Source organism: Rhinopithecus bieti, unplaced genomic scaffold, assembly GCF_001698545.2.
Source record: "Rhinopithecus bieti isolate Rb0 unplaced genomic scaffold, ASM169854v2 scaffold_11273, whole genome shotgun sequence".
Classification (NCBI taxonomy): Eukaryota; Metazoa; Chordata; class Mammalia; order Primates; family Cercopithecidae; genus Rhinopithecus; species Rhinopithecus bieti.
In genome coordinates, this window is record NW_016806694.1 from 782,646 (window position 1) to 804,425 (window position 21,780).

The window sequence follows — 21,780 nt, forward strand, 5'->3', positions numbered from 1 at the left end:
CGCAGACATCAGTAGTTTTTGAAGTTCATCGGGTGATTCCAATGAGCACACCAGTAGGGAACCACTGCCTTCTACTACCAAACACCACTGATATATGTGAGCCGCTCGGGACACGGCAATGCCAAATATTGCACAAATGTGATTTATCATGTCTGCTACAGAAAGGTAAGCTGCTTAAAGGCAGGCTCAACAGTTGGTATAGTGAAATGTACTGAAATGCAGGAGGTTAATAACACCGGTTCTCAGTGGTTCCTATCGGGGGTGGCGTGACCATGTTTGGAGACGTTACTGGTTACCACAGTGGGGGAAGAGGTATTACTGACATCCAGTGGGTAGAGGCCAGGGCCACTGCTAAACATCCTACGCTGCACAAGACGGCCCTCTCTACCCTCAAAGAATCTTCTAGCCCAAAATGGCACTGGTGTTAATGCTGAAAAACCTTGACCTAGAGAAAGGCAAGCAGAGCAGAGCTGACTGAGAAGTATATAAAATGGCACTTAGCCAAAAAGAAAAAAGATCACTAAAAGTTTATAATATGTGCAGATACCAACATAAGGACACAGGAACATAAAAACATGAAAAAAAAACTTTATAAGAACATTTCCAATCGACTTCCTCCTCCATGCCCTAGAAAATAAAGTTGTTGAGCTAGGTCACTAAGCATCCCCTGGAGAACGTGTACTGTGGGGAAAACACTGGTGATTCTCACCCATCTCCCAGAGTGGCTACCCTGTGTCTCATCCCCAATACCCACTTCTAAACTGCAAGTCACAATTACAGCTTTGCAGAATGAAAAAACTCATTAACTTTATCTTTTTTTTTTTTTTTTTTGAGGCAGAGTCTTGCTCTGTCGTCCAGGCTGGAGTACAATAGTGCGATCTCAGCTCACTGTAACCTCCGCCTCTCGGGTTCAAGCGATTCTCCTGCCTCAGCCTCCTGAGTAGCTGGGATTACAGGCGCCCGTCACCACATCTGGCTAATTTTTGTATTTTTACTAGAGACAGGGTTTCACCATGTTGGCCAGTCTGGTCTCAAACTCCTGACCTCGGGTGATCCACCTGCCTTGGCCTCCCAAAGTGCTGCGATTACAGGCATGAGCCATGCGCCTGGCCTGAAACAACTAATTAACTTTAGGAGGATATCAGTAACACCTGCTAAGTATGGTTAGCTAAATATGTTAAGTTCAATTCACATACTAGGAAATTAATTTTTTTTTCTTTTGAGACTGAGTCTCGCTCTGTTGCCCAGGCTGGAGTACAGTGATGTGATCATAGCTCACTGTCGCCTCAAACTCCTGAGCTCAAGTGATCCTCTCACCTTAGCTTCTGGAGTAGTTGGGATTATAAGCATGCACCACCACACCCGGCTGATTTTTAAAATTTTGTGTAGAGACGGGGGTCTCACTACGTTGTCCAGGCTGGTCTCGAACTCCTGGGCTCAAGCAATCCACCCACCTTGACCTCTCGAAGTGCTGGGATTACAGGTGTGTGCCAGTGCCCAGCTGAAATCAACTAATTTTTAATTAAAGTCACACGCTACATAATGATGTTTTGGTCAATGATGGACTGTATACAGGACAGTGATCCCGTAAGATTATAATGGAGACGGAAAACTCCTAACACCTTGTGATGTCATAGCTATCATAACATCATAGTATAATTTTTTTTAATGAATTTGGTATAGCCTAAATGTGCAGTTTATAACGTCTACAAGAGTGTACAGTAACGTCCTAGGCCTTTACCAGACTCACAGAGAGCAACTTTGAGTCCTCTGGTAAGTGCCCTATAAAATGTACCATTTTAAAATCTTTTATAATGTACTTTTCCTGTACCTTTTCTACGTTTAGCTATAGAAACACTTACCATGGTGTTACAACTGCCCTTCAATATTAAGTACAGTAACAAGCTGTATGGGAACAATGGTGCATAGCCTAGGAACAATGGACTGTCCCTTAAGGTCTAGGTGTGCAGAAGGCTGTGCCGTCTAGGTTTGTGTGAGTACACTCTGCGATATTCACACAATGACAAAACTGCCTAAGGACACATTTCTCAGGGCATACCCCTATTGTTAAGCGACTCATTACTGTAGCAAGACCTGTTCTGCTTTTCCTCTGCTCTGCACCCTCCCATCCCTCCCTCTCACATTCCTTAATTTTTTTCAATATGTTAGTTCTGATTTCACTATAACTAAGAGGAGATAGCTCTTATAAAACAGTGGTTGTTAACTAAGGCTATGAATTATAATCATCTGGGAAGATTTAAAAATTACCGAGAGGCAGCCACACCCTCCCGCATTCTGATTCAGTCAGTTTAAGTGGGATTCGGGTATTGGGGTACATTTAAAAGACCCCAGTGTGGGGCCGGGCGCAGTGGCTCCAGCCTGTAATCCCAGCACTTTGGGAGGCCGAGACGGGCGGATCACGAGGTCAGGAGATCGAGACCTTCCTGGCTAACACGGTGAAACCCCGTCTCCACTAAAAAAATACAAAAGCTAGCCGGGCGAGGTGGCGGGCGCCTGTAGTCCCAGCTACTTGGGAGGCTGAGGCAGGAGAATGGCATAAACCCGGGAGGCGGAGCTTGCAGTGAGCCGAGATCTGGCCACTGCACTCCAGTCTGAGTGACAGAGCGAGACTCCGTCTCAACAACAACAACAACAAAAAGACCCCAGTGTTATTCCAATGTGCAGCCACGGTTGAGAGTCATCATCCTAAATGAGCATATAATCTAATAACCACTTGTTATCCCAACTTGGCCAGACTTAATTTCTTTGGCTTCCAGAAAATAGGTGACTGGAGAAGGGAAACTTTTCCAGCTGGCAAATAATGTCCAGGTGCAGAAATATAAAAAGAATATGAACCACTGGCACGATGCTAAGTGGACACCGGATTATATAATAGAAATCAGTTGGAAAATACTGCTTAACCTTACACTTTGCTTTATAGATATCTTAGAAAGTATACTTGTGTTTCTGTAAAACTAAAAATAATTTTAAATTTTGAAATAAAAAGATACTAAGAACTAAAGTTCAGCTTGAAACTAATTTTGTGGCTCCTTTGTCCACAAATTTCTTCTTCCCAAATTTTACTTCTAACATTAAACAGTCTTCTTTAAAATGCCAGGTATAACAAAGATTCATTTACAAATGGGTACCTCGATAACAGGACTCTCGGCAATGGCTGTGAGAGTGACGGTACTGGCCAAAGCTTCTGCCTGTACGATGGTCTCAGCATCTGTCGAACATGGCCAAGAAGCAACACTGAATGTGCATCTGAAAACCCCAGGACTGGATGGTATAAAAAGCACTTTTATCTCTTCTGTGGTATGAGGCCTTATGATGGCTTTATTCTTGAAAACTAAACAACGATATGTTGAAAGATCCACCTTCAAAAAAGAGCCACAAAGTTCGTTATTAATGGCTTCATAATGAAAATCAAGTAGAATCACCTAGTTTAAGATTCCTTTTCCCAATCACTCAAACTGCCAAATTAAGACATTTATTATCCTTCAAAAATGTCAAAACCTTGTCATTCATGGTCTCTAAAGTACAACGAGTCAAATCCTTCATGAGTTGAATGTTCTTGCTGCACCAGGGCTGTCTCCCCAGTCCATCTCCAAGCAAGCACATTGACCTGTACACTCACTTGTCTTAAAAAGGACACTGACAGGCCGGGCGCGGTGGCTCAAGCCTGTAATCCCAGCACTTTGGGAGGCCGAGACGGGCGGATCACGAGGTCAGGAGATCGAGACCATCCTGGCGAACACGGTGAAACCCCGTCTCTACTAAAAAATACAAAAAACTAGCCGGGCGAGGTGGCGGGCGCCTGTAGTCCCAGCTACTCGGGAGGCTGAGGCAGGAGAATGGCGTGAACCCAGGAGGCGGAGCTTGCAGTGAGCTGAGATCCGGCCACTGCACTCCAGCCCGGGCGACAGAGTGAGACTCCGTCTCCGGAAAAAAAAAAAAAAAAAAAAGGACACTGACATGGGTCACTCTTTCACAGCCCTGTAAGTCTCTCTAGGACACACAACACAGTGGTGGGCGGGGGCTGGGGGGAAGAAGATCAGGCTAACCACTGAGGTCCCACAGCCCTGATTCTGCTTCAACTGCAGTGACAACTCCAGCCACCCTCCCTCCTCACTGTCAACGGGGATCTTCTTTTCCACTCTCCACTTCCACAGACAACACTGCTTCATTCACAGACTCCAGGATGCCCCTACAAAGTCTTCACAGCCCACCTTCCACTCTCAACCCTCTCCTCCAATCACCTGCTTTTCATTTAACCTGACGACTGGAAGTAGAGGGGAAAAGCCAAGAAGGCGTCGGGGGAGGCGATCTTATTTTACCAGGCAAACAATGGCCACTAAGAGGCAGGAGGGAAGAGGAAACCCATCACCAGTGCTGATTCACAAGTAACAGTCATAAAACTGGGACATTTCAAAACAGCTGCTGACCATATACCCAGCTCCCCACTCACCGACGTGCAAATGGTCACTGTAACCAGGAGAGAAGATTTAGAGTCTAGCATTATAGGAACTATAATTGATCATGTAAGAGACATTTGTCTTAGGAGTTCATATTAAAACTGCGTTTCCAGGTATTTCAAAAGCTCATGTAAGAAAATCATCAGATAAATTAGTCAAAAAGACTTCCCTTGCCAATGAAGGCATAAGCTCCAAGAGTAGCTGCTTTTTTTTTTTTTTTGATAAGTCATGGTTACTTATATTCAATCACCTTTAATAAAACTGACAAGTAGCAACGAGAAACTCAGAACTTTGGATGATTTAAATAACAGCACTAAAAGCAAATTTATAGGATTTTACAAATAAATAACAATAAAATATAAATAATAAATGATAGAAAATGCAAAAAAAGTCTTTCACTTTACACTCTACAAGCACTGCAACAAAAGAGGTCTGAGAGGAAGAGAGCATGGCAATGACTGTGTGCATTAATAAAGGGGTGAAGGGAGAACCGAGCACTAGAGATGGGGGAAATCAAGCACCTAATCACAATGCAACTGTTAGGTTAAATGAGAAAGACGTAGAAAGCTACCTTTTCACCATTCACACTAACGCTGAGGACCCCGATGCTGACTTGCAGCCAGCGGTCGGTTGGATTGAGCACACTGAGGAGGGTCTGGGAAGCGATCCCAACACAGCAAGCATGAGGAAGCTTCAATTCCTCCGGCACTCGGACACTCCCTGGGTGAGAAGAAGGCATAAAAATGCAAGTTACAGCAAACCCCTGATTATAAGCCAAATCTGTTCAACAGCAATGAGTTTATAAGATGGCCCGTTTACACTTAAGAGCTAGAGTCAAAGTGCTCCAGATGAAGGAGTCCTTGATGTTGCATGAGCCTCAAAGACCTGCCAACAATTTTTTCCTGCTTCCATCCAGCCCAGGAAAAGAAAATTAAAATGGGATCAAACTCACAATTACAGCTAATCAATTCTTTGAGGTTACTGCCTGTAAGTAATCTCCTCTCCTCTCATAAATTATAAGTCACTGCTTATCCTAAAACAAAACAAAACAAAAAACAAAAACAAAGAACTCCAGAGGCTCTAACTTTCCAGACGTAGACACTCAGCAGATTTTACCACTGCCACCTATCTTCCAACATCCTCATGCAGTTGTTCTGGAGGGCAGAGAAGACAGTACCCCAGTGGCCGTGTGTACCATGTCAGTAAAAGCACAGCTCCCAGGGAGAAGCTGCTCACACATGCACGTGAGAGTGCTGCCTCTCCACCACAACAGCCACCCGGAGACTCCCAAGGTGGAGGCACTCACTCATTCTGGGATTCAACTCTAAACTGGACATTTCCTAGGTGAAATAATCACAACACTGCAATGGCAGAGCAAAAAAGAGATAAGGAAGACAGAGCCATAGGCAGCCTGTCACCTGCATAAGTGTAGCATTTTTCTAAGCCAACTTCAGGGATGTTTGCACAGAAATATATGGTGTTCTCAGTTTAGGAAGAAGCACAAAACTCACAAGGAATTCATGCTAACCAGTAACTCCTTGGAACAAACCAGCTTTGTGGTGTCATTTGAGAAAATAATACCAAGCAACAATAACAGAGAAAAAGCATCTTACCCAATCCTGATGTCATTCCTGAATCCCATGGTTCAATTCCACAGTTGGTACCAACAGACGGCACAGGAAAAGGTTTTGTTGCGCTTAGCAGGTTCTGATTTAAGGTATTAGAATATGGGTTACAGAGGGAAGAGGTACCCATCCATCCAGAGCCGACATTTGATCCTAGACAAATTCCCACAGCCAGAGAGTTCTGCACAGGCTCTCCTGCGACAGCTGGATAGGGGAGGCCTCCTGAGAAGCCACAGACTGTGGCACTGCCAGCATGACACTGAGGCAAGGTGGTGCTTCCAGCTGAAGGGAGTGTTCCCAAACACCGCTGAGCAAAGGGAGCTGTGCTGAGAGAGGGCTGCGTCAAGAGTGCGTGCACAGCAGCAGGCATGTTCTGCATGTCAGCCACAGAGCCGCGAACTGTGCTGCTGGGAATCGGAGTGCACTGGTTTTCAGAGGTGGTCTGATGAGAAACCTGGCCACTGAACTCACGGCCAGCAGTTGACTTATCTTTAGGAATTATTCTTTGATCTTCATCTACAGGCTCCTGGCAGGACACAGGACGTGATGTGGCTGACCCCACCTGACAGCTCAGACCTGACTTGCCCAGGAGAGCCAGCCTGATCAGGTCCACTTCTTCCGGGTTTGATGTCAAACCTACCTCATTGGTTTCCAACAGATTTCCACTTTTGGAGGAGGGATCTTTACTCCATTTAAAGTCAGGTTTTACATATTCAGCCTTGCTACTCAGAGAAGTGGTTTCAGTTGCTTTTCTTGTATCAGAGTTATTCTGGATAACAGATGATAATGTTCCTTTTCCTCTATTCTGAAATGGAACTTTTCTCTCAATTTTCCATAGCCCGTTCCTCCAACGTGGCTGGACTGCCTTGAATAATTGTGGTACTCAACTCGCTGGTGATATCACTCTGAGTGCAAGAAAATTTGTTTTTATCAATCCACAGATAAACTTAATACAACAAATTGAAACCATGCTGGTAAAAGCTCAAGTAACAAAGAGATGTGCATGAGGTTACTCTTTGAAAAAAAAATTGTTTTACACAAAAATAGTAGTCTTGCAGTTGTGAAATGCAGACTTACATTAGAAAATGTGTGTTTGTTGTTTTGTAAAAGGAGTTATACTATGAGGAACATAGGTATATACTAAGAATATCTGAAAATTTTGCACAGATAAAGGACTAGAGTCTAGTAACTTTTTGAGGATTTAAGGGATTTCTATAAACTTTACAATAAAAATCTAAATAAATTAGTAATGAAGGAGTGGGGGCCGAGTAAGCTTGAAATGATAACGACTTTGAGGTCAGGCGGCGGCTCGGCAGGCTGGCAGGGCCCCATCCCACCACCTGTCCATGCTACTGCCTGGGCTTGAACACTCAAAGATGTTAACTTTTTTTTTTTTTGGAGACAGAGTCTCACTCTTGTTGCCCAGGTTGGAGTGCAATGGCGCAATCTCAGCTCACTGCAACCTTCGCCTCCTGGGTTCAAGCCATTTTCCTGCCTCAGCCTCCCAAGTAGCTGGAATTACAGGGGCCTGCCACCATGCCCAGCTAATTCTTTGTATTTTTAGTAGAGGCAGGGTTTCACCATGTTGGCCAGGCTGGTCTTGAACTCCTGACCTCAGGTGATCTGCCTGCCTCAGCCTCCCAAAGTGCTGGGATTACAGGTATGAGCCGCCATGCCCGGCCAAAGATGTTATCTTTTATGTGTTCTAAGTCCTCTCCCATTTCTAAACTTGTGTGGCTCTATGAAGCATGAAGTTAACAGTCCTGATAAATGTCCACACTCATTTCTTTGTACGTAATGCATAATCTGAGGAGTGACATCTGCAGCTCTGCAGGATAGACCAGCTGAAATTTACAGACTAGACAGACGCAACCTTCACTGATTGCTCTGGTACTTGGTTTATAAATTTCTCCTGGCCAAAGCTTCAGAAATAAAGACACTAAGAAACAAAGACTATATTATTTGCCAAGTAATAATAACAAATAATAAGTATCCCGTGGTGACTTACTAGGTGACAGGCACTGCCCTCACATACTATTCCTCCTTACAGATGAAGAAACAGGTTGAGGGATGTTTAGTAATCTGAGGAGGCAGCAGAAGATAAGTTATCTGACACCATAACCCAGCTCTCAACCACTACGCTAAGAACACGCAGACTCAGTATCTAACAACGACATGAAAAAGACAGCTTTCAAAGGAAGGGGTGTAATGCTCTAACACTATGCTGTGTATTCAGTAACTCTCCAGCAGCTTGGTGGAGGAAGACTACGCAGCATACCCACAGCAGTCAGTCAGCTCATTAAAAAACTGAACAATGTCACATCCACAACTTCCACACACAAAAACAGGTAATACTAGCCTCTCCCACATAAATCTCTCTGATCTTCTTCTGTTCTGTCCCCACTGTTACGGTCTTGGCCCAAGCATCCACTGTCTCTTGCCTAAACCACTACAGTGGTCTCATGTCAAATCTCCGATTTTAATTTTGCTCCTACTGGTCCCTCCTTCCTCATGGCTATTGGAGTGAGCTTTTAAAACATCAAACCAGCCTGGGCTTGGTGGCTCATGCCTGTAATCCCACCACTTTGGGAGGCCAAGTCAGGAAGATTGCTTGAGGCCCGGAGTTCAAGACCAGCTCTGGCAACACAGCAAGACCCCACCTCCAAAAAATTTTTTTTAAATTAGCCAGGTGTGGTGGTAGGCACCTGTAGTCCCAGCTACTTGAGAGGTCAAGGCAGAAGGAACACCTGAGCCCAGGAGTACAAGACCAGCCTGAGCAACATGGCAAGACACTGTCTCTACAAAAAAATGAGAAATTAGCCAGGTATGGCAGTGCACACCTGTAGTCCCAGCTACTTGGGAGGCTGAGGCAGGAGGATCACTTGAGACCAGGAGTCCCAGGCTGTAGTGAGCTGTGATCGTGCCACCATACTCCAGCCTGGGTGACAGAGCGAGATCATCTCTAAAAAATACAAAAACAAAATGAAATCAAAACAGATCACGACAGTGACCTGCTTAAAAGCCTTCAAACTCCCATGTTTTAAACCCAGCACCCTTCCCAGTTTGGTCCCCCCTATTCTAGCCTCATCCACTTCTCCCCATTGACATGATTCACTGTGGCTGTTCTAAACTTCCTGGAGTGCCTCAGATGCAGTTTGCATCTTACAACTCTCCACCTCCCCATGTGTTAACTCTGCTTCCCTGTTGCCTAACTCCTAGCAGTCGGGCAAAGTGTGGCTTCAGTGTATTTATACCCTGCAGAAACCTTTGCTGAACCAAAGGCAGTGAGACTTCCAACCACCACCTTCTGAGTCCCCATAGTACATGCGCAGCATGACGCACTTCATTACACAGTGTGCCTCACCAGACAGAGCTCTTCCAGGGCAGATCCTAAAATGTTTGTGCCTCTGTGCCTACCAGCATGAGTAGGGATTTAATATGTGCACACAAATACAAAAATCATTTTAAAGGTAAAAGAGCAACACAGAAGTTATATAGGCTTGAACTGTTGTCTGAATCAAACATCTGTAACACTTTTAAGAGTTGAAAGCCTTATTAAGAAATAATCCAAGTGGCTGCCCACCTTTCGGTCCTCCAGGGCATCATCTGTGGTTGTGGTAGGATAGGAGCTCTCTGGTTCAGACACATACGTCAGCCTGCTCACCCCAGCAGGCGAGCACGCCAAGGGAGACAACTCCTCCTTACAGGGAGGCTGCTGCTGCTGAGCTGCTGAACCAAAGGACTCTAACGCACACCTAGAAGAGAAGAGGAGCTCACACCTGCAGTTCTCCAGTCCTTCAACTATTTACATTAGCAAAAAACCATTCCTATGTGCCTATAATCTTACAAATAACTCTACCTCGAATTCAATGTTTACACTTAATTATCTAAACTGTAAAAAATATTCCCATTGAATTAAGCCTCTGTTAAGCAACTGTAAAATGTATTGTAGCATTTTCATTAATAAATACCATATAAAGACACACAGCAATGTTAGCAATTCATTCTATAAAAATTTACTAAGTATCTCATACAGAGAAATGAACAGAAGAATTCCAACCCTCAACGGGCAAAGAGGAAAAAAAAATCACGCAGATAAATGCAAAGAAATGAGAACAGTCACACACCATTGTGGGACTATCAAGTTGTACAACTTTCAGTTGAGCAATTAAGCAGTATATATCAAAGGCCTCTTAACTCAAGATATTCTACATCTAAGAATTTATCCTGAGAAAAAAATTAATGATAAATATAAAGACTTCACAAAAAGGACATGTCATCACATCACTGTGGACAATAAGTGGGAAATCTTAAATCCGATTCCCCAGGAGGAAGTGAGCTACAGAAATTAGAGCACAAACATGCTATACAACACTATGCAGCCATTCAAAAGCATGCTGTTCCAGCCTTGGTTCAGAAAGATGTCCCTGCTATACAACGTGAAATGAAAAGATCAGAAAGTGACAAACAGTGAGTCTCACATCTATCTGCAAACACACCAGGGTTACTTCCTCATTATTCTGTTCATCAGCATCTTTCACAGGGCTGCCAGCAGAGACGCAAGGAGCGGGAAACGGACTGCACCTCTTGAGGGAAAGCGGCAAAGTCACAGTGCAAAAGAGCACAGGGGATAGGAAATAAGTGTCAAGCCACCTTTGGAAACAGTCTCCACACCTATGCTCTGCTGGTTAGCTTGAATTCAGCCCTTCACTTGACTGGATTCCCCATCTTTCTTTTTTGTACAAAGTTCAGAATACTCAGCTAGGCAACGGACGCACATGGAAAATTCAAATTTGAATTCTGAACTTTTAAAAAGTCCAAATTAGCCAGGTATGGTGGCTCATGCCTGTAATCCCAGCAGTTTGAGAGGCCGAGGCAGGTGGATCACGAGGTCAGGAGATCGAGACCATCCTGTCTAACATGGTTAAACCCCATCTCTACTAAAAATACAAAAAATTAGCCAGGTGTGGGCTTGGTGCAGTGGCTCACGCCTGTAATCCCAGCACTTTGGGAGGCCAAGGCAAGCAGATCACGAGGTCAGGAGATCGAGACTATCCTGGCTAACATGGTGAAACCCATCTCTACTAAAAATACAAAAAAATAAGCTGGGCTTGGTGGCGGGCGCCTGTAATCCCAGCTCCTCAGGAGGCTGAGGCAGGAGAACGGTATGAACCCAGGAGGTGGAGCTTGCAGTGAGCCGAGATTGCGTCACTGCACTCCAGCCTGGGCGAGACTGTGAGATTCCGTCTCAAAAAAAAAATAATAATAAATAAATAAATAACTACCCGGGCGTGGTGGCAGGCGCCTGTAGTCCCAGCTACTCAGGAGGCTGAGGCAGGAGAATGGTGTGAACCGGGAGGCAGAGCTTGCAGTGAGCCGAGATTGCACCACTGCACTCCAGTCTGGGCACAGAGCAAGACTCTGTCTCATGAAAATAAAAATAAAAATAAAAGTAAAAAGTCCCAAATCAAGACGGTATTGTCAAAATACCAGTTAGTAAGTTTCTAACCAATGGCAACAAAGTATTACTTACCAAACTGCTTCAGGCCTTCTCTAGCACCCCCATGACATGCACCTACATGGGTTTCTGTATCCACATGCACACCCGCACACACGCACGCACATACACACAAACACATACACATAGCATGATATAGCACGGAAAATGTTCTGAGTCACTGGATGATGTGTTGTATTCATTTGACTCCTTTGGTTAACAAGAACAAATGCATTTAGGTGAAATTACCTAAAATAAAGAAAAGTGAACTGCAAGAACACATGCAAAATAAAAGGGGAGACATACTGAAAGGGTTTACCACATGACAGAGCAAAGTAACAATGAAGAATCAACACAGACATAGAGCCTAATACAATTATTAGACTTGAAAAATAAAGAATTTTGGCAAAACTTGCAAAACATCAAGTCAATTCAAAGCCAAAAAGAATCAGGCTAGTCTCAGATATCCCTCTAGTCTTCCATAGGGAGAGTAAAGCAATACCGGTAAGAAACAAAAGGGAAGAATGTGTAAGTCAAAGATTGTAAACATACTACACCGTATCACAGCCAGATCATCTTCAAATTTGCTTTGGGCTGGATGACTAGTAATATAGCTGTTAAAATATGCAGGCCGAGCACAGTTGCTCACGCCTGTAATCCCAGCACTTTGGGAGGCTGAGGCAGGTGGATTACCTGAGGTCAGGAGTTCAAGACCAGCCTGACCAACATGGTGAAACCCCATCTCTATTAAAAATATAAAAATTAGCCAGGCATGGCGGCATGTGCCTGTGGTTCCAGCTACTCGGGAGACTGACGCAGGAGAATTGCTTGAACCCAGGAGGCAGAGGTTGTAGTGAGCCAAGATTGTACCACTGTACTCCAGCCTGGCCCACAGAGTGAGACTCCATCTCAAAAAAAAAAAAAAAAAAAAAAAAAAAAAAAAAGCAACTATTCAATAAGAAGTGACTGTGTATATATATATGAATGTCTCAAACTGAGGCATCCATAAGGAGTCACAGAAAGAACTAAACTCTCCACTGACATTTAGCACCAGCTGAACCATACATACCATGTCGCTTCAGATGAACATGAAAACCTTTAATGGCAGCCTGGGAAATAGCTAACAGGTATCTTTGAAATCTGATATTTTGAAACAAAGCAAAACTATATTTAACATATTTGATAATTTTGCTGGTTAGGCAAATTTTCCTTTTATTAGACTCTTTCAATAAATACATAAAAGATCTTTTATAAAGCCATAAAAGACATTCATAAAATTAAAATTTTATGAACAAAGTTATTCAACCCAATATCATTTAGATAGCAAAAGTTAATATACAAAGTATTCACCAGAAGCATCAAATGAACCACGACAGATCCAGTAGGTGGTAACATTACTAGTTTTCTTTTAAATTCAGAGAATGATTGTTATAATGAGTAAAAGAAAAGCAGTATACAAAATTTGCATAGAAAATAGCCAGTAAGAAATTCACAGCTTACGAGAGTTACCTTTGAGAGATGAATGCATAGATGAGTAATTTTCTTCTTTACACATTTTCCCCTATTTCCTATAATGAGCACATATTTTTATGTTTATTTTTTTAAAAAGAAGGTACACACTTACCCTGATGAACTTGTTCCAGAAATTTCACTAGGAGAAGAATGACTCAGTGGTGATGTGGAAGGTCTGAAGCTCTCCTGCTCATCCTCTGAGCCACGTCCACCATGCTCAGGAGAGATACTTTTCAAATCTATCAGAAAGGGGTATTTTCCAGTGAGAAGAGAAAATAAACTGTAATTTTATGAATGTGACCAACAACTCAGACACTTACCACTATTTTTAGGTGAGACTATGCAATGGTTTTCAAAAGTCACATGCTTCTCACTGTTGCTTATTTCACTGACACACTCATTTTGCCTCTGATTTTCTCTACTATCTCGTATTTCTTCACACTCTTTTAACAGACAAAGGGATGTTATTCTGGAGTTCCTCACTGATGAATAACTATCAGATGGAGTGGAAACTGAGATAGTTTTTTCATTGTTACCAACATCTTGTAATTTGTTGTCAATGGAACATGTCTTCCCATCAACTACTGCACTGCTATTCTCTCTCATATTTGTAATTGAAATTGAAGACTTTACGGTTCTAGATGACTCTTGACTCTCTCTCTCTCCATTTTCAACATAAACAATAGCTGCTGTGTTTTCTTCTGGTTCCCTCACACTTACACTAGTAGCACTTAAGTCCACTGTATGAATGTCTTGAGTAATTTGTTCTTTGGGCAAAGATAAATCCCAAGTATCAGACATACCAGTCCTTGAAAAGTTTTCCAATGCACTTTCATATCTACTAACTTCGGTTTTTTTAAGGTATTTCTCCATATCAAATGCATTGGATCCATTACTTTTTTCTAAATCATTAGGTAAGAAATGACACACGTGAGAACAGTCCTTTTGTTTCTCATCTTCCTGAAAAGTCTTGTCTCTGGTTTTATTTGAAAGTGCCTTGATCATAGCAGCAAGTTGGGAAGGATCAGTATTAACTGATGCCTCTGCAATGGCTGACGCAATGGTGCTGATCCTAAGCACAGAATCACCACTATCTGGTAGCTTGTCTTTGCATCTTTGGGGTGTGTTGCTCATAAAGAAAGTGTCCTAGAAATTAGAAAATTAAACATCAGATAAATTTACCCCAGTTTCATGAACATTCATTAGTCCCCCATTATCGCTGGGAGATGCGTTTCAAGACCTCCAAGTAGATACCTGAAACCTCAGATAGTACCAAATCCAGCTGCCGTAAATCAGAGCATGTTTCTGTTCCTATCTTCCACCCACAAATGTAATGCCTTTTCCATCTTAACTAAGCACTTATCACTCACTGTGGCTGGAATGTTTGAAGTCTGGAGTGCAGAGCATGAATTTCTCTATCCTTCTTTGTAATTTTCACATAAAGAAGATCATTCTTACCATAGGTCTCAGCAACTTCAGTATTTTTTTTTCTTTCCTTATTAAGTCGAGAACCTTCACCTTTTCACTTGAAGGAAGCACCTGACAGCTTCTCTTTGGTGTATCCAAACTGCAGGCAACACTACTCTTGCACTTTGGGGCCATTATGAAATAAGAGTGACTTTAACACAAGCACTGCAATATCACTAGAGTTGATCTGATCACCAAACACTACTAAGTGACTAATAGGCAACAAGTGAATACAGGTGGAGAAGCTGGACAAAAGAAAGACTCACATCCTACCAGGATGGAGCAAGTTGGCGGGAAGATTTCATCATGCTACTAAGAATGACATATAATTTAAAACTTATGAACTATTTCTGGACTTTTCCACTGAATATTTTTGCACCACAGTTGACCATGGGTAACTAAAACTGCAGAAGGCAAAACTGTGGAAAAGACGGGGCTATTGTATTAGTTTGATCTTTATAACCACGATGTAGGATTTAATGGCAACAAAAAAATTAAGGGAATACCAGTTAAATATCCTAATGAAAAAGAGAGCTGCCATCAACTTTAATTATATAGTACCAGGTTATTTACCAAATTGATTATGCTTTGTTTTTTAAAAATCATCAGGAATGAAAGACATGGTAAAACTGAATCAGATAATAATTCAAAACCAAAAACTTAAGATACTGAGATTGAAAAGCCACTGAGTCATTGTGACTACAAGTATAATTCTTGGTAATTTCATTCAACTGATAGAATTATTTATAAGCAAGACATAAATAGGAACCACGAGTAAAAAATTGAAATGGGCCCAACAGTTAAGAAACAAACTATTTACAACAACAACAACAAAAACACATGTTAAGACCTCTGCCTCCATTAATAGCAGACTAGGTAAAGCAAACCAACCTCCTGCTAAGAACAATTAGAACTGAATAGCATATGCAAAAACTTATCTTTGAAAGGACTAGCAAGTTTAAAAAGCAGTGTAAATTTATGGGGCCAAAATCTAAGAGAAGAAAGCAACCCAGAGAGGTAAGCCCAACACGGGGGATACTGTTCCCTAAGCGTATCTGCTGCTTCAAGAAAAGGCTAAGCAAAGTTGTTCTTGTGGGAATGCAGGTATAAAAAACTGAGTCTGCCAATGAATGACTGGCACTGGGGGATTAGGAGGTGCGTGTGTGTACATGTTTGAGGGAGAGAAAGATACCACAGTAAAACATCCATGCTTTGGGATGAGACGACAAAGGGATACACTCCAGCCGTAAAGGTAAATCAGCATCTGACCGGTTCTCATAAGGATGAGGCTCAGTTCCAATCAGCTTGATTACAATAAATGCATGAAAGTGATCTGCAATTGCTAGTGTTCCTTGCTCCCTGTCAGAAGCAGACATAAATCTAGTGTGGAAGACATCATCTCCCTTAGCCTCAAATTATTCAAAGATTTTTCCTCTAAACTGTAGGGTAAAACAAAAGCTACCCAAGTACATCACAGTAAGACGGATAAAAACCAAAGAGAAAAATAACAAAAGACCAACAGCCAACTTTTAAAATGAAATGACATGAAAAAATACATTCGAAGTGCTGAAAGTTGCTCCTAACAATCCTATAGCAAGAAAAAATACACATCAAGAATAACAGGGAGATAAAGACATTTCAGAGAGACAACAAACAAAATTCATTATCAGCAGTCCCTTATAAAAAAAAAAAAGTAAGGATATTCTTTAAGAAGAAAACTAATCTGAGATGAAACATCAGAAGTATTGGTTATTTATAAACCATCATCATATCTTATTGGGTTAAATATAGAAATAAAACATAATACAAGAAAAGCTTTTTAAGTATGGAATAAATTAGTATTTTGTGATCCCTGGAATGCCAAGTAAGACATTTAAAAGAAAACAAAGAATTTTTACTAAACATCAGTAAGCCAAGACACAGGTTATAATTATTTGGGTAATCATAATATAAATATATATAATTACCAAATCAACAGAGGAGAAAACTGGAATCATATAAAACTCTTAAACGATCTCAAAGAATGCCAGAAGAAAAAGAACAAAGTCTAGGTGAAACAAATAAAAAGCAAATAAAGTGAGCAGATTCAAACCCCCATGTATTGGAAATTCCATTAAGTGTAAGTAGAAAGCCTGTAATACAGTCTGAATGCCCCTCCAAATCTCATGTTGAGATGTAATCCCCAGTGTCAGAGGTGAGGCCAAGTGGGAGGTGTTTGGGTCATAGCGGTGGACCCCTCATGGCTTGGTGTTATCTTGGGGTAGTCAATGAGCTATCCTAAGACCTGCTTGTTTAAAGTGTGTGGCACCTTCCCCATCCCTGCTTTGGCCACGTGACGTGCCTGCTCCCGCTTCGCCTTCTGCCATGATTGTAAGCTTTCTGAGGCCTCCTCAGAAGCCAAGCAGATGCCCACACCACACTTCCTATATAGCCCACAGAACGATGGGCCAGTTAAATCTCTTTTCTTTATAAATTACCCAGTCTCCGGTATTTCTTGATAGCAATGCAAGAAACAGCCTAATACAGACTGCCAGACTGGTTGAAAAACAAAATCCAACAGTATGTCCCTATAACATCTGAAATATAAGGACACAGAAAGATTAAAAGTAAAATAATGGCAAAAAATACAACATGCTAACACTAACCAAAGAAAGCTGGTATTGACATTGTTAATCTCAGACTAGATTTAGGAAAAAAGCATTACTACACACTGAGGGAGACATGCTCAATAAAGGATTTGATTTGTCAGCAACAATAATTTTTATGCACCAAAACAATTTTATGAAGAATTTAATGCAACAAATTTTATGTGCAATTTGTATGCACCTAAAAATATAGCTTCAAATGTTTAAAGCAAATGTTGATATACCTCTAATGATTAATGAACAAACCCACAATCATGGTGGGAGATTTTAAAAGAACAGCACAATAATTTTAAGAATGCAGGCAGCTTGAGCATCCCGATTTAAATCAATCTCACCTAAGTGAGACAGACATTAAGTCACATAACAGACATTCCCTAAAGTGTACAGAAAATAATTCCAAAAACTGAACAAATGCTGAGCTATCTATCATACTTACACAAATTTCAAAGGTCTAAAACTAAACATTCTCTGACCACAGTACATTTGATCTAAAATCAGTTATTTCAAAAATTAGAAAATCTCCTACACGCATCTGATGCACTTACACCACTGAAAAAGCAGGAAGGCAGAAAATAAGCACACTAGGCATCTGTCTCAAAAAGTCAGAAAAACAACACATTTAATCCATCGAAAGTAGAAGGAAAGAAATGAAGACCAGAAAATATGAAATAGAAAGACAAACAAAATTGAGAATAAATAAAACTGACAAATTAACAAAACTGAAAGTATCTGGTGAGACTAAGTAAAAGAGAGGCAAAACAGTCAATTATAGAAATAACAAAAGAGACACAGCTTAACAACCTAAAATATTAATCACAAGAGGATATTATGGTCAGCATGATAGTAAAATAAATTTTCAAGTGTAGCGGAAGATTACAATCTCTAGAAAACTACAATTTACTAAAACTGACATAAAAAAATTAAAACATCAGAATAGTACTACAACTATTAAAGAAAACTGAATCTGCAATTGAAGGCATTAGATAAAGAATATACCAGACTCGGCTGGGTGTGGTGGCTCACGCCTGTAATCCCAGCACTTTGGGAGGCCGAGGCGGGCGGATCACGAGGTCAGGAGATCGAGACCATCCGGGTTAACACGGTGAAACCCCGTCTCTACTAAAAACACAAAAAATTAGCCGGGAGTGGTGGCAGGCGCCTGTAGTCCCAGCTACTCGGGAGGCTGAGGCAGGAGAATGGCGGGAACCTGGGAGGCGGAGCTTGCAGTGAGCTGAGATCATGCCACTGGACTCCAGCCTGGGTGACAGAGCAAGACTCCGTCTCAAAAAACAAAAATACATAAAAAAGAATATACCAGACTCAAGTGATTTCACTAATGTATTCTACCAAAATCTTTTAAAAAGCACCAACCTTACAAAAACTCTTCCTGAAAACAGAAAAAATGAGACCAGTGAAACCTAGATACCAAAACCAGACAAGAACATTATATGAAAAGTCATTCATCTCACTCACAAAAATGCAAAATTCTAAGCAAACTATTAGCACACCCAATCCAATGATATATCAAAAGATAACACATTACAACCCTAGTGAGGTTTATTCCAAGTATAAAAGAATAGTTTAATATTCAAAAACCATTTGACAAAATTCACATCAACAAAACAGAGCAAGCTCAAGTTCTTCTTCACAGAAAAGCGTCTGACACCAACACAGAATCAAACACCAGTGAACAGAGAAGACCACTTTGCTGATCCAGTAATTTAAAACAAAAGCCTTACAGCATGCATCAAATGTAAAGATGAAATACCAAAACAGAGTTCCCACTGAATCAGGGCAACCCAACATCACGACATCAACACTGTTCTGAGGTCCATCCAGTCAAGGAAGGCAAGACAAAGAAACAAAGGTATAAAAATTAAAAATGAAGAAATAAAACTTCTATTCTCAGATGAAAAACTATATATATAGGAAATCCAAAGAGTTGATAATTAGAGTTAATAAGTAAATGTGCTGGATATAAGGTGAGTATATTTAAAAAACAAATACAATTGTGTATTTGTTTAGCCAAAACAAACAGAAAATAAAGTTAAGAAACATAATATTAAAATAATGTTTCACTTGATAGTACAACAGGGTCAAAATAATTGTACATTTAAAAATAACTGAGAGTATATAATTGTATCGCTCATAACACAGAGGATAAATGCTCGAGGGGATGGATGCCCCACTTACCATGATGTGATTATTACGCAATGCATGCCTCTACCAAAACATCTCATGTACCCCATAAATATATACATCTACTATATACCCACAAAAATTAAAAGTTTCAACAACTTGGGAAGAAATGTAACAAGATGACGTGAAAAATCTGCACAAAACTCATAAAATACAACAAGTAATATGTAAGTTTCATGGATTAGAAAAACTCAATATTATAAAGATGTCAATTTTACTGTTCCATAAATTAAATTTAATCCCCAAAAAAGTCCAACAGGGTTGTTGGTGGTTAGTGGTTGGTGTGTAGAAGCTGACCACGTGACTGCAAAGCACACCTGGAAATGTAAAGGGCCAAGAATAGCCAAGATACTTTTAAAGAAAAATACGAGAGGATTTACTCTTCCAGATATCAAGACTTATTATAATAAAGTTACAATATTCAAGTGTCATCTTGACACAAGATAAACAGACCAAAGAAGCACAACAGAGACCCCAGAAATATACCAACAGTGTCATGGAATTTGATTTATGACAAAGTTAGCACATAAGAGAAATAATGAAAGCACAGCCTAATCAACAAATAAAAATACCATTAAAAACGTGAAAAGGCAAGCCACAGACTGGGAGAAGACACATGGAACACTCATAACTGACAAAAGGCTCCTATCCAATGTAAAGAACACCTACAAATCAAATCAAACCGTCCATTGGAAAAATGAGCCACAGACTTGGACAGGCACTTCACAAAATAAGCCTCCAAATGACCAGCAAACACGAGCACGAACCAGCTTTATTAGTAATCAGAGAAATGCACGTGACGACAAGAAGGCCCCACTGTGCACCCACCAGAATAACGAGTAAAGCCACATGCTGGCGAGGATGTGCAGTGACAGGAAGCACACGCTCTTGAACAAATCTATATGGTACAACTGCTCTGGAAAACTGTCAAAACCACTGAAGTGAAGTTATGCAAACCCCACAACATACACACACAACTCACATGAATGTGTGCACACTTCCCAGGTACTAGACTGTCCATGGAGCATTGTTTTATAATTGTCCAGCGGTGGAAATATTCCAAATGTTCACAAATGGATATAAAAGCAACAGAATATTCATATAACAGAATACCATACAGTAACAAAAATAAGTTTCTACTATACTCATCTAACAAATGTAAGGTGAGGTGAAAAAAGTCAAAGAAAAGGAATACATGCCACATGGTTTCTTTTACGTGAAGTTCAGAATCAGATAAAATTAATACAGGGTTAAAGCTCAGGCAACCGGAGGCGGCAAAAAAACTTGTTTCTGGGCTGTTGGCAATGTTCTTTCTTGATCTGATGTGTACACAAGTGTATGCCTTGTGATCATTCATTCATTGACTACAAATCTGTTTTATAAACTCATTTGTGTGTATATTATATCACAACAAAACTTCAAAATAAAATTTAAAAGACACTTGCAAGAAATTTGAAGCCAGGAAAGAAAACATGCTCAACGGCATATATTTTTCACAGGTGATCTCGTCTTGATCCTATATAAGAACTACAACAAGACAATCTTAGATTTCCTTACGAAAGGCTTAAGCTACCTGTGTTTTGCCTTTATCAGCCATTAACGTCACATCATTTTCATCCACTTGTGAAGTACTCTTCACTGCTTCAACCTGAAGTGTAATTGATCCTTCACTTAGCTGTGCCTGGGACTGTTCATTTAAATCTCCTGCAGGAAATATATAATATTCAACTTGTAAGTATACACTATTTGGCAAACACAGTCTGTGGAATAAGGATCAGGCAAAATGACTAATTACCAAGGAAGATGTCTTTGTACCCCAAATGTCAGCTGCCTTCACTAAAACAGTTTAAATGTATAGACATTTGGACAGAGAACAACAACATAGTTAATTTGGCTCGATGCTGCAGAGTCCAAACTTTGAAGGAGGATTGTGAATTTTAATATCTCCCTTGCAAATGCACATATAAACTCATTTAATATTTTTCAGCTTTAAACATTTCACAAACATACAATAAGTTGAATTTAAAACTGAGCACTACTTGGTCGGGTGCAATTGGTCACGCCTGTGATCCTGGCACTTTGGGAGTCTGAGGTGGACAGATCACTTGAGGTCAGAAGTTTGAGACCAGCCCGGCCAACATGGTGAAACTCTGTCTCTACCAAGAATACAAAAAATTATCTGGGCGTGGTGGCGTGAGCCTGTGATCCCAGCTACTCGGGAGGCTGAGGTGGGAGAATCGCTTGACCCAGGAGGTGGAGACTGCAGTGAGCCAAGATCACGCCACTGCGTGACAGAGAAAGACTCCATCTCCAAAAAAAAAGAGAGAGACTGTCTCAAAAAAAAAAAAAAAAAAAAA

The 21,780-nt window shown here is 41.0% G+C and overlaps 1 protein-coding gene across 1 annotated transcript in view; it reads right to left on the reverse strand.

Annotated features, from left to right (window-relative positions):
- Positions 1 to 21,780, reverse strand: part of CEP192 (centrosomal protein 192) — a 140,514-nt gene that overhangs the window by 63,199 nt on the left and 55,535 nt on the right. The window contains 8 exon segments of the mRNA XM_017877480.1: positions 3,150 to 3,380; positions 5,050 to 5,198; positions 6,092 to 6,936; positions 6,938 to 7,008; positions 9,687 to 9,858; positions 13,225 to 13,351; positions 13,433 to 14,258; positions 20,997 to 21,127. Coding sequence (XP_017732969.1) covers positions 3,150 to 3,380; positions 5,050 to 5,198; positions 6,092 to 6,936; positions 6,938 to 7,008; positions 9,687 to 9,858; positions 13,225 to 13,351; positions 13,433 to 14,258; positions 20,997 to 21,127 — 2,552 coding nt within the window.